Genomic DNA, 16997 nt, shown 5'->3' on the forward strand with positions numbered 1-16997 from the left:
TTAATCAGTGTTCAGCTTTTATTTACAAGAGGTCTGAGATGCATGTATACAGCAAGATTTGCTGAACTCCTGAAGGATGTTCACAATTAGATGAGCAAAGCAGATGCAACAGCAGCATATAATGACTGAACAGCTTGGTGACTGGTGTAAAGATTCTGAAGTCACATACAGATTGGCAGCTTTGCAGAGGTCTGAGGAGAACATGTCAGTTATAGGAGAAGTGGTAGAGATCCTGTTTGACAGCCATGAGTAAGCCAGGAACTCCTCGGCTACCCCCAAGTCTTGAAGAAAACACCACACTAGGAATGGCATCTTTGGATGATGGGTGGGGAGAAGGGATGGTTCTAAGCAGATGAGTATCTTGGAGACTCCAGATTCGGGTATAGCAGTCCTGACCAACTGGGAGGAAAGCAAAATCCAACATTACACAAAAGACTTTACATGGTTCTGCAAGATTATCACCACAGAAGCAGAAGGTCTATGGAGAAAACACTCTGAATATTTTTATGCCCACATGAGGCAAAGTGCTTATTCATACTTTACAAAACAAAAAATTTACATTGAATACTACAAGAGTGGGGAAAATGTACATTTCCTATTGGGTAATTAAAGGTACAGTAAATCAGCTTTTCCCTTTATCAACCTCCTAAGCCAAAAAAAAAGGGAGAAAAATTCAGTCACATTAATAATTCTTATTATTCCACCACTTACTGATATATCCAAGGAAAGGAGGTCACTGTCTTTACAGTGACTTTATGAAGCTTGGCTACACTATAAAGGTTTTTTTTTCATCTATTGCTACTTTTCCTGCCCCCACCCAAAATATAATAATATAATAAAAAATCTGAGTGTAACTGGGAGTATTCAAAATGAATCTGAGTGGTATAAACAGTTTACAAGGAGTCAGGCTCACATGCCAATGCTTCAGTTCATCACCACATTCTCCACTTAAGCACCAACTAAAGATATGCAGTCTCTATATAAAGTTACCACCAAGTCTCCTGTTTACATGTTGTTTCCCTGAATTTTGAAATCAAGTGTTTTTTGCTCTACTTTTGAGGCATATTGTGGAAAGGATAATAGGAGTTTTGCAGGACACAGCAGATTAAGCTGTTGAGCACCTCACAGGATTGGTTACAGTAGGTATGCATCCATAACATAATTTTCATAGTACATTACAGTATGTTTAAGGCTAAATTTTTTCTGAATTTTAAAGAATTAACAGATTTACAGCTTCTAACAGCTGTACCTAAGAAACACCCCTCAGGCTTAAGAAAATCACTACCATACACTATACAAATAGAGGGGGGGAAAAAGTCAACCTACCTGCTATAAGAAGTCCTTCCTCCTCATTGACATGCAAAGGGAGAAGAGCATATTCATTGTGGTGACCTTTGTACTGTTTCACACACTTTGCTGTTCTCAGGTCCCACAGTTTTATCTGCAAGTAGAAGAAATTGTTTGAGAGAGGATATATTAAAGCAGAAAGCACCCAAAGGTTGGATGTGTTGGAGCATGCCCAGAGAAGGGCCATGAAGATGACTGGAGGGCTAGAGGACCTCTCCTGTGGAGACAGGCTGAGAGAATTCAGCCTGCAAAAGCAGCTTCCTCCTGAAGGAGGCTACAAGAGAGCCAGAGAGGGTCAACTTATAAGGGTATGTAGTGATAGGACAAAAGGGGGAATGGCTTTAAGAGAGAAGGGCCTGTTCAGATTAAATATTAGGAAGCTCTTTAATGTGAAGGTGGTGAGTGACTATAACAAGTTGCCCAGAGAAGTTGTGGATGCCCCATCCCTGGAAATGTTCAAGGCCAGGCTGGATGAAGGTCTAACGGAAGGTGTCCCTGCCTGTGACAAGGGGTTGGAACCAGATGATATTTAAGCTTCCATCCAACCCAAACCATTCTGTGACAAATAATGGGCTCTGGAAGAAGACCCATAAATGGAACTACCACTCAGTTCCATACTACATTCTAAGAGTAGACGTCTGTCCTTGGGACTGGGATAAGTACCTGTAAATTCCCAGATACTGAAAGGAACAGAACATCCAAAACACAACAAAAGCATACCTTTCCAGCCATATCTGCTGCCATCAGATAATGTTCAGCCTCCATAAGGTGAATAGATGTAACTGCTGAGCCATGGAAGAGACGAATTGCTTTCCAGCTCTGCCCCTTGCGGTTACGTTGGCGCACGTCAATGCTGAAAACCTCACCCGAACGGCAGCCATTGTACAGCACTGGGGTCTGGGAGAATCCCAGAGAAAGGAGCATACTGTGTAACATCTGCCAGGGTCTTATAAGTTACACAGACAGAGCCTCTGTCATGCTTTTGAGCTCTACAGTCTAGTTGTCAAATTATTTTAACAGATGCATTAAGAAGCAGAATTTTAATTACACACTGCAGCATTTTTCAGCAAATTCATTAAGCTCCATTCAAACCTCAGCTATTTACTTCAGTTGTAAAGGTTTTCCTAGGTAAGCAGGAACTCAATCTAACATAACAGCAAAACAGAAACTGGAATTCTCATATTCCTCATATTTTATCATCCTAATTCTTTGTGAACAAGTCCATTAATATTTTATAGCGACTTTCTCCTTCTTGATGGAGGCAATACACTGAGTGTTACTAGAATGAGGCTATTTGCCAAAACCAAAACAATTTTACATGTTATTACTGTGCTCTTTGTACTTCCTTGTCTTTTAACCTCTGTAATCTTAACAAAAATTGCCCCCGTTGCCACAGTTTGAAATCAGATAATATTCTTGTTGCTATTCAATTGTGTGCGAGCATCAGACCCCATCAGCTCTGCTGTGGAACAGCCACCCAACAGCAGCTGTCATCACAACCTTATGTACAGCATGAGGAATCCTGCCCCAAACAGAATAAAGAGCCCACCAATGAGGAAGTGCTCTGAAAAAATGGTGTCTGGTTCTCCCTACCTGCGTGGCAAACTTCTGTGCCAGCACATCACTACTGGTTCCAAATGTCTGACGATGCCCTGTCACTACATTGGTCACAAGAACTCGTCGTGTCAGGCCTAGGGAAGACAGATGATATTAGTTTGGCTGTAATTTGTGTAGCAGCTGGGAGATGAATGGAAGAAGTCTTTCCTACTGAGACAGAGGGGGTTGCTAGCCTTGCAGATAGATCACCTGTGCTAAAGCAGTTGTCTGCTTGGGGATTCAGGCACCAAGCACAGGACCAGGCAGTGGATATCTTGAAACTGCACAGCATTCCAGGTCGATCTCCTAGAACACAGGAGCAACACATGAAGTGTTCATGAAATGTTAGGACAGGATGGTAACTCAGAAAGGTTCTTAGACTGCCACATTTCAGTCTGAAGCAGAGGAAGGGTTACCCAATTAGCGTCCTTTTGGTACTCAAGAGGCAGGAAACAGAAACTGAAGTTCATGACTGTAAGTGGGACTCCTACTCTGTGTTAATAGATGATATTGAGAGACTGTGAAATTTATTCAGTAGTCAGAGGGCTCACCATGGCAGGAAAGAGAAAAGTAACACTTGCCTTATAGCACTGAGTAAGCCATTTTTAAAAGATGAGTGGGCTAGAAATACAAAACATTTACTTTATAAACTATGGATTAGCCACAGCCTAATCTGTACTATGCCTGCTTATTTAAAAAAAAAAGATTAAGTAATAAAACCCTAGATTTGACTCTTACTCATACAGCCCCTGCACAGAATTTATGCCAATTAGCAGACTACATCCTTAGTTTTCACTTCCTTCATGGCACATCACACATACATCTGTCATGTAGCACAGGTGACATGGACAAGAATGGATGGCTAACATAGTTTTAGACAGGCTAAGTTCTACTTTTCTCCTGGCATCTACTCAGCAAGGCTCCCATAAACCACCTCTCTAGGAGAGTGAAGGAAATCAAATCTGGAAATACCTGAACAGTCAATAGGATATACTAGACAAGAAGACTTTGGTGGAACTTACACCAGCTAATTATGGTGAAGGGCTTAAAATCTTTCATAGAGCAACTTGGGTGTGCTGGCCTAGTAGCCATCCACCCTCAGTGACTCTTCATTCAAGTTCATGCTGACTCTATGCAAATTTTTTAATGGCTGCATATATAGTAAGACATTAAATTTTTAAAATTAGTCCATTACTCTTATCTATCACAGATTTCCTCTGTATAAATTTAACTGATCATGTTTGAATGGAAGCCAGATTAGAGCACTGCACTCTGTGACTTGAAGAAGCATGGTTCTAACAACTATCAAGAAGGTCCAATTAATTAAGTCCTGCCCCCAAGAACATTCAACAGAATAGATCAGCTACAGCCAGACTTAGGACATGGTACTCTCCCAGTCAGTCAAGTTTCCATACAACTGGAGCTGGAGCTTGTACAAGGAGCTCTGGGCTGAGATATTTACCAGCTTTACACCTCTGATTTATGCACTGAGCATTCCTGAGCAGCTGCTATGAGAAGGGATTCTGCAGTGACTCTGGACATTCTATAAGGAAATGTGAGTATTTGCTGTGTGCAGCCTTTGCATATTAATTACAGGCCAAGCTTCTTGTGAAAAATCTCAAGTGTTTACAAGTGAGTTGTTCTCCTGCCAAAGTCAAGTACTGCAGCAGCTAAAAATAAACTAGGGCTCTGAATACTGCTTGTTAATTAAGTCTCAAATTCTTTCATCATCATTTCACTTTTTAAGCTGTTTTAGTCTTACAGGAATACAACAGTCTCACCAACACCTGATAAAGAATGCTAAAATAACCTTTCATTTGTGCTCTTTTCATATAATTGCTACCAAAACTTGGAGACAAAAATCCAACAGAAACACCCTACCTGGGTTAGTGCTGCTGAACAATGATGCTGGAAGCAGACTGGCACAGCCTGGTGTTTCTGCAATTCCCATGAGACACAGCTTGCTGAAGTGAGTTAAGGAAAACTGATTTCTCCGTGGAATAGAACAGGCTGCCTAATATTTATAAATGGGAAAAGCAAGATGCCCTGACACAGCTACAGCTCACAACACTTTTCCTTGAGACATCTGATGTGCTTTACAGTTTACAACTAAGCTGTGACACTTCACTTCTTTCATAGGAATGAGCTAGAAAGAACTGAAATTCTTGCTTGTATATTTTCACAACCAGAAAGATAATACAATACTGTTGTATCTTACTAGTGATAGGAAAAATAAAAAATAAGCATGGCCTATATAGATCATTCTCACTTTTTCATGTTGATGACACTGCATTAATATAGATCTATTTTTTATGGAGGTAAATTGGAAAAATGGGAGGCAAGGAAAACTCACTTTAGATTACCCTTAAATATTTTATGAAGACTATACCAGGTACAAATAGAACTTAAAAGCTGCATTTCAAGTTCAGTGGGGTAAATCTGTAACTCAACTAGGGGAAAACACAAACCCACCAAACCAAGTGATCCTGAACACATCCCCAGCTGTGTGCACACCTGGTGAGCTCCTGCCCCTGATGGGCTGGTCTAGAGTTGCCTGGCTTTTCACACAGGCCATTCCATACTTTTCTGTGTAATTTCTTTTGGCACTTTATAACACACCTGTTGTCTGCCATCTCTTATGTCAGAATTCAGTTATTTTTCCCCTACTCTTCTGGGCTCTGCACTGTTCATTACTGCTTCCTCTACTGTATCTATCTGACTCTTCAAGTCAGACCTGCAGAACATGCTCTGAAAGTTGCAGGTGATGCTACTGAATTGCTCCCATTCTCCTCTCACCCCTACCAGTACAGGGATGGTTTTAAACACAAATGAACCATCCCACTTTCAAAAAGGTTGTCTTCAGAAAAAGGTTGTTGCCTTTACCCTCTGCTCCTGTTCTTTTGCCTCAGCCAATTTCCAAACATCAGATCATTTTGGATATGGCATTTATATACACTGTTAATGAAGTGGGAATTCTCCATGGCAGAAAACATGGTCTTCATGTTAATTTACCATTAACATGGGAACAATTCTACATTTATCTGTAACACAACCATACATCTGCCTCAGAAATTCCAACATATTTCGATTTTCTTTACTTCTGCTGTTTTCCAGAAAACTTATCTTCTGGAGGAACTACAGAAGAGGTATTCCTTAAATTAGTTTTCCTGTGAAGCATGATGTAAAACCTGAATGACAATTCTGATTTTTTTTAAAAAGGATATAAAACATGAGAATCTGGATGAGTCAGTGATGCCCAGCACACAGAGTTCACCTTCAGAGAGAAGAAGACATACTATTTTTGTGATCTGTAATTCAATTAAGGAAAGATTATTTCCATGCAAAAATGACATAAAATTAGGCACTGGGCACAGCTCCTCAGCCCACTGAATAACTCAGTAATGGGGCATAAGCATTTCAGCTTCATGCTCCTAACAACAGAATAGCATTAAGAAGTCTGACCAAAAACAGACTACGGCACCAAGTACATCTTATTCAAGAGATCATCCCTGAAAGAACCTGAACACGAAGAAATCATGAAAACCTGTTTTAAATATGCCTCATATTTAAAGGAGGATAAACACAGTTTAAGGGAAAACTTTAGGGATGAACACAGTTTCCCAAAATGATTTTTAAGAAAGAAGCATGCAAATATTGGTAGTTTTGATAGCCAAACTTCAGTTTTGCTAGCTACAGTCGAAGTCTAAAGTAATCACTATCCTTGGAAGCTGGAACTTCTATGTAGTCCTCCATTCCAGTTGTAGTGTAACATTGCTGACAACTATTACTGGTACTGAGCGCTTTCAGGTTTACTGTGGTTCTGCATTTACCCAAGTTTCACATCTCTAGATTGTTCCATTCTCTTCTCCTAGCCCCTTCCCCAGCCCTCATGGCACTTCCACCTGAGCCTCCCAAGAACAGTGTTCTGAGAAAGCAACCACCAAAGGAAGGAGGAACAGAAAGCAGTACTTTGCGGTTTGTGAAGTAGAGGTTGTCATACATCTCCACAGTGAGAGACTCCTTCCCCAAACCGCTGAGATTGATGATACCATATTTACATCCTCCATGCTCTACATTGTTCACAGTGAATATTCGTTCACAAGCAACATCTGCCTGTAAAATAAAAGCTTACCAGTCACACTCACTGGAAACTTACAGGAAAAACAGCCTGAGGAGTTGCATTAAGTCTAAAATGAAACAACACATTAATTCCGATCCCTTTAAAACCATCTGCTTTCCATTCATCTCTAAAATCAATGGCCAACTCCTTTTAAATGCATGCAGAGAAAAAATGGGGATAAGAAAAGGATTCAGTCCTTGGCTTACAATAAATGATCTTTCCAATGTTAACAATTCTATACACTTACACTGTTTCTGAGTCCCTTCTGGCTTCAGCTATCTATGCAGTGCTTTGTTTACAAGGCCAGGAGCTGGTCCTGGAGAGCTTCCTATATAGTCTATGAAAGATCATGAAATGTAAAGTGATTACTGATGTTTACTTAGATTCTCTGAACCACAGGCTTTGCCACTCCCAAAATTCTCCTCTTTCATTTTTTTCCTTCTTCTTCTTGATCCTCTCCACCCTTCCTCCCATCTCCACAATAATGATCCACTCAACTCCTACTTACTTCCAAAAGAACATGTTGATCAGATTAAAAAAAACAAAAAACAACAAACAAAAAAATGCTTTCATATCCCACGTTTTTTATAATTTTCCTTTGTAGGAAAGGAACAGCCTCTCCCTACCTGTTAAAGTTACTGAGCATAGATTTTAAGAACTGACAGAGAAGGAATAACATATCTTTAAAAGCTACATTTGACCTGTCTGATTTGATTACAAGAGCCTGAATTTTCACTGAAGAGAGGCTCTCTTTATCTTAAAGACTTATAATTTCTCATACATACCACAATGATTTTAAAATTGTTGGTTCCAGCAACTGAGGAATCCGGACTGTGAATTTCTATCTTCCTCCTCTGCATGCAGTTCACTTTTAGTTCATGGACTAGCCTGCAAAAGCAGGTAGGAGCGTGAGGGGGTTGAAGAGAGGAGAATTCAGGTAAGCCTAAATTTAATGCATATGAAAAGAATTCTGGCCAGGATATAGAATGCTTCTCAATCACTGAAGAGAAAATGCCTGAATAACTAGCATGCTGAAATTTAACTTGTATAACCTATGAACATGTGCATCTTCCACATGCATGGAATTTCATCCCACTGTTTTGAACCCCAGCATATCTTTAGTTTAGAACACCAAGTCACTAACTTAACTTGCCTTCTGCTGTTCTGATGGGGCGCAAAGGAACGGTCATGGCTGTTGAAAGGACTTATCCTAAAAAAGCTGTGCTATACTAATAAAGTACAATGTGACAAAACAGCCTATCAATATACATACATCAAATGAACTTCTTTTGAAGTAAAATTGGGAAACAACTTCCTCATTTGAATTCTCATCATTTTAGTAATCTGATTATTACAGAATATAAACTTTTTCCTGACTTTAAGTAATATGTTCCTCCTCATCCCAATGAAACAGTAAGAAATGCAAAAAACCCTGACAGAAACAGTTGCACTAACACCAGAACTTGGCACTGCAAACAGAAGACAAATGAAATCACTGTACCTGCAATAACTTGTGGGGCTGAGCGAACCCAGCTGCCTTTTCTGTAACAGCACAGACGCGTTCAGTCCAGCCCTTGTTGTTTTCTGGAAGACAGTAACATGGAACTGTACTCAGTTATTTACTTGTTTAAGATTCAAATACGGCTGTGGGTCTTTGATGTTTGGGATGTTTAGGGAACTTTTTCTTCTAGCCTACACACATTAAAATTTTCAGAACATATAAGACACATTTCAGCACCATCTCCCCGATCTACTATGGTAAGTAGACAAGAATATACTCCTGTGAGATGTGGAGTGCTTCTGTAAATACAGAACCTGGAGGAAAAATATGAAACCCCAACAGCCATTGTCTTCACTCTACATAATCAGCAGTTCCACCTGGAGGTGTAAAATCACCTTCTGGCTTCATGACAACACCTCAAATTCTTCTTATACGGCAAAATCTTTTATCACAATGAGACCAATATTAAACATGCAGTCTTACTGTTGTACTAAACTGCTTTTCCATTCCATTTCCATTCCCCCCACTGGCACTAGATGATCTTTAAGGTCCTTTCCAACCCAAGTAATTCTGTGACTCCATTCCATGATTTACAAACCTTTTAGAATTTAAAAGACCAAGGGAGAGAGTATTTAGCAGAATTACGGAGTAAGAAATCTTTTTGGTAATGGTCAGAAAAAGCAAGTGTTTGAGAGTCAAAATGTTCATTACACTGAAGAGTGAAGACATAGTTGGAGAACTTCATTGCTTAAGAAAAAGAACACTGTTCACTTCTTCCAAATGATAGCATCTAAGCTGAGCTGTTATTTGTAAAGTTATAAGACATGTTTTTCAAGTAATGAAAAAGCATCCTTGTTAGATATTTTACCCACATTACAAACATGCAGCATCAGCATTAATTTCACTGTAACACTTTATATAGAAAAGCAAACCTGTGTGGAAAACACACAGGTTTTCCAGACATAAACATAAGATCTGCCTTGATTTTAACTGTCAAAAAAAGTTCTTCAAGAAAAAGCTTTCCACCAACTATGATTAGTATTGTTTCTTCAAGGTCCAGGAATATGATACATAAATTTATTAAAAGTGCAAAAAACTTTAAATCAAGACCCCACTTTGCCAATTCAAGGCAGGAACTTGAAACCTGGCATCCAATACCCTGACTCAAGTGTAACTGTTGGACAACTGCAATTCCAAGCACAGTTCCTTTGTCTTTATAGATTTTTTGTTTGTAATGACTTGACTTCATTCCTTTGTGGAAGAGCCAAACAAAAGGCTTCAAGGACTTCATTCTTAGCAGAAAAAGAAATTGAATTGTCTGAACTTGAAGACTTTCATTTATAATCTGTCCTGGGCCAGAGTACAATAAAGTCTAATTGCAATCTTTTTCAAAACATACCTGATGCTGTTTTTCTTCCTCTTCTAAGAGTCTCAGTCTTTTGCACTCCATTGCCTTGTGCTGAATGCTGTCCTTGGTGAGTGGGTTGTGGTTATTATGTCCAGGCAGTAGGCGAAAATAGCGGTTCTTTTCTGGGTCATAATAAAATCCTGGCAGTTCTTCAGTGGGGGAGACACGGGGGAGAAAAAGTGGCAAAATCAGATGGATAACCAAGTTTGTTTATTGCTCTTTGATAGTCCATGTCTTCATGTGAATGTGAGAGTTGTGAGACCCAAAGCTCTAGCTCCCAGCACATCCCAAGCATGATACACAGAGTGGGAACAGACGAGCAAATTACAGGAGAAAAAACGAGGTTATTTGTAGTGTTCAAATGCACTGCTCTTACACAGCTACAGAAGGCAAGTCACCACTGACCAAGAGGAAATTCAGACCAATCAGAAAAGCACAAAAGAAAGGTTTTGTGGCAGAACAAAAATGGTCTTTCTTCATAAATAAATCACGAGGGGACATTCTTAGTTAAAAGACTTGGAAGGACAGCAAAAAAAATGACAACGAGGTATCAAATAAACTCAAATAAAGTGATTCACTTCCCAGAAAAAGACACTTTTTCTTCAGCACATAGGAGAGATTTAGATAAAATCAAGAGTACATTTAGCTACTTCCAAAGATAAATTGAGACAAGAAACACTCAATTTTAGTGCTTCACTGTCTGTATGAATGCAGAGGCAGACAAGTAAAATACTATGACATTTAAAATACTTTGACAGATTGTCTCAAGACAAAGAAATTTATTCAGAGGCAATTGTTAACCTTTCACATCAAGAGTTTTTATTTAAAACTTTATTTGCTACCAGAAATTTCATTTTAAGTATCCTCTTTTTGCAGCTGCTTACCATTCAGCTCCTTGTCTGCATCTTTTAGGTTTCAGATTAGCTACAACTGACCAAGACTTTTTCAGGTCAGTGAAAATAAGAAGTTAGTCAATGAATCAGTAAAGTTTATAAAAGCACACTACATTTAGTAGTTACACAGTAACTACACAGGAATAAATGTCTTGCAGGATACATCTCCTAGCATGTTCACAACACAAAACAGTGATATACAAAAACCATCTTTTTAAACTCAAGTGTTGTTCCAGCACTCTCCTGATGTACAGAAATGTAAGTTCACACTGGCTTAGTTTTTGCTAGCATTGTTTAATGAGTCAGGAAACCAGAATGTAAACAGGACATCTTTCTCAACAGCGCTGCTACTTCATCTTTTGTTGTAAATGAACAAGTATTTAGCCAGAGTCTATTTATTACAGACTACAAAGTACACTGAAGGCATAAAGAGACACACCACACAAGAGACATCCCACAAAGTGGTGGACTGTTGTGCCTTTCAAAAGACTGAGTAACTGAACACAAGCTATAATTTTTATATACTCTCTTATTTCATTTGCTTCCTTAGTAGTTCATTTTCTTCCTAAAGTAGCATTTCTGGAGGGAAAAAAAATTGCATTTTTTCAGTTTATATCAGCTTGACTAAGCATGCAAATTTTCAAAAATGAGAAGCACTCGTGGGCCTGAAAGTGATTTGGCTGTGTTCTCCAGATCCTTACTTAGTACATCTTTTTGTATCATTTGATGTTACTCTTCTCCACAAACTTTACTGTTTGTATGGTTCCTGTCACACCAGATTATTAATGCAGCTACTACTACTTTTTTCATACAATCAGCATATAGGAACTGACTTTTGACCTATAAACACCATCTCTTACCTGGTGCTACAGAGCTCTGCGTTGAACTGGATGAAGAAGGATCCTCGTTGCTGCTGGGACCTGCATTCACAGGGGTCTGTGGCTCTTCTTGTTCCAGACTAAAAAAACAGCATTGCTTTCAAGACAGGCTCACAATTGCTTGACACATCTTTCCCATAAAGAGACTAGAAAGCAGATTGTTACTGACATCAATGGAGTACCACTATGCAGTGCTCTGATAGCATTTTCTCCACATCACCATATATTAAACTATGAAAATAAAACAGTGAAAAAATATTCAGCTTAAAAATTTTTCAAGAACATTACTGATAACAGCCTTAAATTACTTGCTAATACATTAGAGGTTGCTGTTGATTCTGCAAGTGCCTCTAACTTTTTTTAGCAAAAGACTAACTGGGTGATTGTACATTAAACAAACAGCCCACTCCTGAAAGCATGAAAGTCTTCACAGCACTAAACAAGAGACAGTGTAGGTAAAACACTGATGTCAGGCCAGAAATGTTTTGCCATTCTCTCCACAACAAGAATTTCACTGATGAGGTTTAGAAACATGCAAAATAAACAAAAATTTAATGAAAATTCCAAGAAAAGCCTCTGCTTTTCTAATAAACATTACATGGGCTAACTGCAGCTTTCCTCTTTTTGAACTAATATACATGAGCATATTCAGTACTCATGAGCAAATTTCCACTAGGATGTTTTCTGAATCAACTGTAAAATTCTCACTTTTTAAGACAGGTCTTATTACATGTCATCTTAAAAGTAGTAGGTGAAGCTGTTTTGCAAGAGCCATAATTTATTGAAAAGAAAACGACAAAGAAACTCTATTTCTAATACCAGCTCTACTGTGGTTTGATTATACAACTCTGAAAACAGTTAAAGGACACAACAGGTACACCAGGGAAAACCACCCCAGATCACACCCAAGCACTTAACTTTAAAACTCTGTAAGAAAACTCTTCTAATTCTGCTCACTGAAACAGTATCCATTTGCATTTCTAACACAAGTTTTCTTACACAAGTACAATTAGTGTGGCAACTCATACGTGTGTCTCTTTTCTTAAAAACAGGGTTTTTTTTAAAAAAAGCGTAGTATATTAAAGCAAAGCATTAGCCTCTTTTAGTCCTGCAAGAGGCACTCAGGAAAGAACGGGAATGAAAAAGCAACCATAACGACAGCTCAAATATAGCAAGTGTAGGTTATAAAATATAAAACATGTTTTCTGAAAGGATCAGTTTTCAAGGCAGGGATTATTCCTGAGACCTTGTTTTCTTTTCCTCATCTGTTAGATGTGACATTACCACATTACTTACCATGCTTTCAAACATTCAGGAAGATCCTTCAATGACAGATTTTACACCACACTCAAGCTTAGAATAAACAGGCAGGTAGAATTAAGTAATTATATTTTTCTTCCCTGAACTATCTTTGCATATTGATGAAGGGTTTATGGATAATGCATAGCTGAAAAGACTGGCTCATGGAACTGCATCTCAGTTTAAAAAATCAGTGTACAGTTGTGAACACACAATAACTTCCAGAAATCAGCACAATTCCACTCCCAGTAGGGATGACAGATATACCAGAAGTACCGTCTACTAGACCTTCAGGTGGCCACCCTCTCGGTTCTAGAAAGTCACCATTCTGCACATTCAATTAGGCATAGGACCCATCGCTTAGCCCACTTAGGCACAAGCTGCCTGTACTTGCCTTTGGGCGCGGTTGTTGTGACCGGGTCTCCAGTGCCGGTGGGGCTGGTGGCTGCGCTTGTGACTGCTCCACCCACGCCTCTCCTTGCCTCGACGGTAGTTCCTCCGCATTTCTCCTCTTAAAGCAAACATGCACACATATCTCACCCCTGCTTGCCTGGAACGGCGCAGCGCTCAAGACAAGTCTCTTAATGCGGCCTCTTTTCGAACAGTTTCAACCTGTAGCGACCAGGCCGGCCGACAGCCCGCCGGTCAGGAGCACAGACGGTCTCCTACGCCTGTCGACTTCCCCACTAGTCCCGGACCAGCTCCGCAGCTCACCCCGCAGCGCTGAAGCCGAAACCCCAGAAGCAGAAGGTCAATGATGAACAAGGGTCCCCCACCGCCCCCCTGGGCCCGCCCGTCCCTCACCGGGCCAGGCCCGCGCCGGGCCCACGCCGGCCCCGCCGCGTCCGCGCTGCCGCCAGCGCCCCGCCCACGCCCCCAAGGATGCCGCTCATTGGCGCTCAGCGGCGCCCGCCTCTTGACGGACAGCTCCCTCGTCCAACCGCAGGAGGTCTGGCCGGCGCCTGCGCCGCGCGGGGGCGGGGCCGGGGCCGGGCTGAGGGTGGGCCGATGGCGCGGGGTGCGGCGCTGAGGGCGTGGAGGGTGTGGGCTGGAAGGGGCTCTTAGCTCTGCAGGGATGAGCGCGGGGCGGATGGGGTCGCTTAGCACGGTAGGGAAGCAACGTAGGGCAGAGGTAGCCTGGGGTTCGCTGGGAGATGGCGTGCTTTGAGGGGACACCGAAAGGGTATCTCCTCTCCTCTTATGTTGCTGGTTCCCTTCATTTGGCTGTGGACAGGTAGAGGCTGTTACAACCGCTCTGAATTTATCAAGAATTCAGAAGCGATAACGTCTTGAAAGTGACTCTCCCGGCTGAGGCCCCTTGGTGCTTAAGCTTTTTTCTTATTTTGAGCTCTCTGCTGGTGGGCAGCGTTGAGGTACAAGGTGGGCGGAAGAGCTCGGGCTGCCGCGGTCGGTAACAGCTGCGAGCACAGCCGGGTGTGTGTGAGCACCGTCCCCTGGCAGCCAGGGCAATGAACCCCTTCTCTTCTTTATCGTTTGTTAGAGGTGTCCTTAAGCAGGTTTTGTATAGCATTCCCCTTCCTGTTTGTGTGGCATCTAGGACTTTAAAGAAAGTCGTAACCAGAGTTGTACGAGAGTTTGTTAACTTAATGAATGATTAAGGTTAAAACAAACAAACAAAAACTATACTTAAAATAATTGTGGAAAAATAATAGTTTAGCCTTTTTGCTTTCAAAAAGATGTGAGGGTTTTTTCCTTGCTTTAATAACTGAAATAAAAATGCCAGTACTGGGGAAATAGGCAATGGGGTTTTGCTACTTTTGGTGTTTAGACTTCGCACAAATTTGCTGTCTTACTTGGCAGAAGAGTGATTTTTGGGAGATAGGATTTTTTGTTTCTTGCTCACATGATCTGTATTTTAAGTTCAAAATGCATAGAGTTAAATAGTCTTGAAAAGTATTCATTTAAGGATAGAAACAGCTGAAGAAATCACCTGTGGCTTGCATATCCAGTTTGTGAGCTTTATTTCTTTGTCTTTATAAGTCAGAGCACCAACACGGTCTAATTCTAAGGCATGTTTTGTTGGTTAGGTCTGTTTCTCATAGTGGTTTCGTGATAGTGATCTTTAGTTTTCACAATAATTTTGAATTTTAATACAGTAACAGGAGAAAAGTGTGTGCAAAAAGTGAACTGTTGCTAAAACTATCGCTGCTGTTGACTGGATACAAAATGATGGTTTATATGGTGTTGGTATTTGATCAAATGCAAATTTGATGCTGGTACATCCATCCACAGGTTTCTAGGGAGTGGTTTCTTCATGGTATTTCCTGGATGGTGGGTAATAGTCCAGAATGTCTAATGTGTTGCAAGTACTGTTACACTCTGCTTTGTTCATTAGCTTTGTTTCATCTGTTTAATTTCTGGTACCCAGTGAGCAATATTCAAGGTTCTGTGACCAATATATGCTATTTATAAGCTGAGGGATTCCTGTGACTGAAATAGTTACCATTGAGGAAGACGTGTATTAAATGATTTGTTTTCTCATTTGTATTGCAGGTACTTACTATGAAAGTTAATAGACTGGAAGATATTTCAGAGATCACTGGTTTTCCATATATACATTGAAATAAAATATACAAGTAAAATGCACACATTCACCCACACATTGTTCTTTAGCAATAGTTTGTCTAACCTCTTCCTAAAGGCTTTTAGTTTGGTTTATTCTGATTATTTTATTTTAGTATTTATTATTTAATCTCACTGAAAGGTTTCCTGATGATTAAAAACATCACTGCTATTCCTTCTTCCTACTGTAGATATAGAAAACAGTTTGTTACTTTGCTCTGTGCCGCTGTATTCCATATTTGAAATGTGAAAAATATGTCCTTTTTGAAAAATTTTCTATAGATTGAAGACTGCCTCAGGAATACCATTCCACTAGGATATGATAGGTGGCAACCTTTAGCTTTGATGATTCTTGCTTCCTTTTTTGGACCTCTTTGATGGAGAACAGATCTTTCCTTGGAGTGTGTTCCTAAAAGCTGGATATACCACTCCTCAGCTGAGGGCTTCCCAGTGCAGAGTCTGTTTTGCAGGCTACACTCAGGTTGGAGCTGTAGGATGTCCTGCAGCTGTGCAGCAGTGCCAGCTTCCATGAGGCTTATGGCCAGAAGTGTGAGCAGTTTGAGAGCTGCTTTGTGATCTGTTGTTTCCACTCGGCCTTTGTGGAATTGCTGTGCTCTTGCTGGGAACAATTTAATGCTGCTCATCTCAGGCTGGTTCATGAACTGGCCCAGGCCATCCTGCCCTGAGGAATGCACTCTGCCACTGTATTCACCTTGGCTGATTTTCTGCCTCCTTGATCTGAGGGACTGGGTTTATACCCCTGTAGTTGATTAAATACATATGTTCAGATTATGCTTATGGAGTTGATTCAAATGTATTTCTAAATTATGTTCAAACATTCAGTAAAGACCGAATTTTATCAATAACATTAGACTTTGAGGTTTGAATGTAGGTTTAGGATTATTACAGTTTAATGAGTTGCCTTTCAGATGAACTGCAGGGTCTGAGCCTGTGTTCATTCTTGGCAGTTGCATCTCAAAATTAAAATTAGCTTGTCTAAGCTCTTCTTTTGCTGAGGCTTAAGCTGTGTATTTTGTCTCATTAATTCTGGGAGTTAAACCTGTGTTCTGCCTGTTAAAGCTCAGCTTCTGTAAGACAGCTCATTAAACTTTGCTGAGTGGAAAGGGTACCTGGGCCCATGGATTACCTGGGGTTTATGCAGGGTAATCAAAAATAGGATTCTGCCTAATAGGAAAATTTGTGTTTGTTCTAATGCTGCTGAAATCAAAGCAATTTAAGAGTCTGTGTAACTTTGTGCTTACTCCACATTATGAGCTGCAGCAGTTCTGCAATAATAGTGTCAAAGCTTCTGTGAAAGTTGCTGCTTGCTGTTTTATCTTAGTTTTCAGAATAGCCTGTTGTCCCACAGGCT

General features: G+C 40.3%; 1 protein-coding gene across 1 annotated transcript; it reads right to left on the minus strand.

Annotated features, from left to right (window-relative positions):
• Nucleotides 1–13802, minus strand: DCAF4 (DDB1 and CUL4 associated factor 4). Its single transcript, XM_054276101.1, has 13 exons — nucleotides 13437–13802; nucleotides 11726–11823; nucleotides 9964–10121; nucleotides 8565–8647; nucleotides 7849–7951; nucleotides 6913–7056; nucleotides 6168–6217; nucleotides 4825–4904; nucleotides 3154–3249; nucleotides 2941–3038; nucleotides 2068–2244; nucleotides 1327–1441; nucleotides 1–399 (listed from the first exon to the last, which is right to left on the minus strand). Exons 1-13 carry the CDS (start codon nucleotides 13565–13567, stop codon nucleotides 206–208), a joined length of 1527 nt encoding a protein of 508 aa, XP_054132076.1. The 5' UTR covers nucleotides 13568–13802; the 3' UTR covers nucleotides 1–205.
• Nucleotides 13803–16997: the final 3195 nt, after the last annotated feature.

The sequence above is a fragment of the Melozone crissalis genome, unplaced genomic scaffold, assembly GCF_028551555.1.
Source record: "Melozone crissalis strain CALT ecotype California unplaced genomic scaffold, PUWL_Pcris_2 ptg000018l_1, whole genome shotgun sequence".
In the NCBI taxonomy this organism is placed as follows: Eukaryota; Metazoa; Chordata; class Aves; order Passeriformes; family Passerellidae; genus Melozone; species Melozone crissalis.

Coding starts and splice junctions, on each gene's coding strand:
- DCAF4 (XM_054276101.1), bottom strand. CDS start 13,567: ATGTTTGCTTTAAGAGGAGAAATGCGGAGGAACTACCGTCGAGGCAAG. Junction 11,824..13,436: donor CACAACAACCGCGCCCAAAG/GCAAGTACAGGC, acceptor CTGTTTTTTTAG/TCTGGAACAAGAAGAGCCAC. Junction 2,245..2,940: donor CACAGAAGTTTGCCACGCAG/GTAGGGAGAACC, acceptor GGATTCTCCCAG/ACCCCAGTGCTGTACAATGG.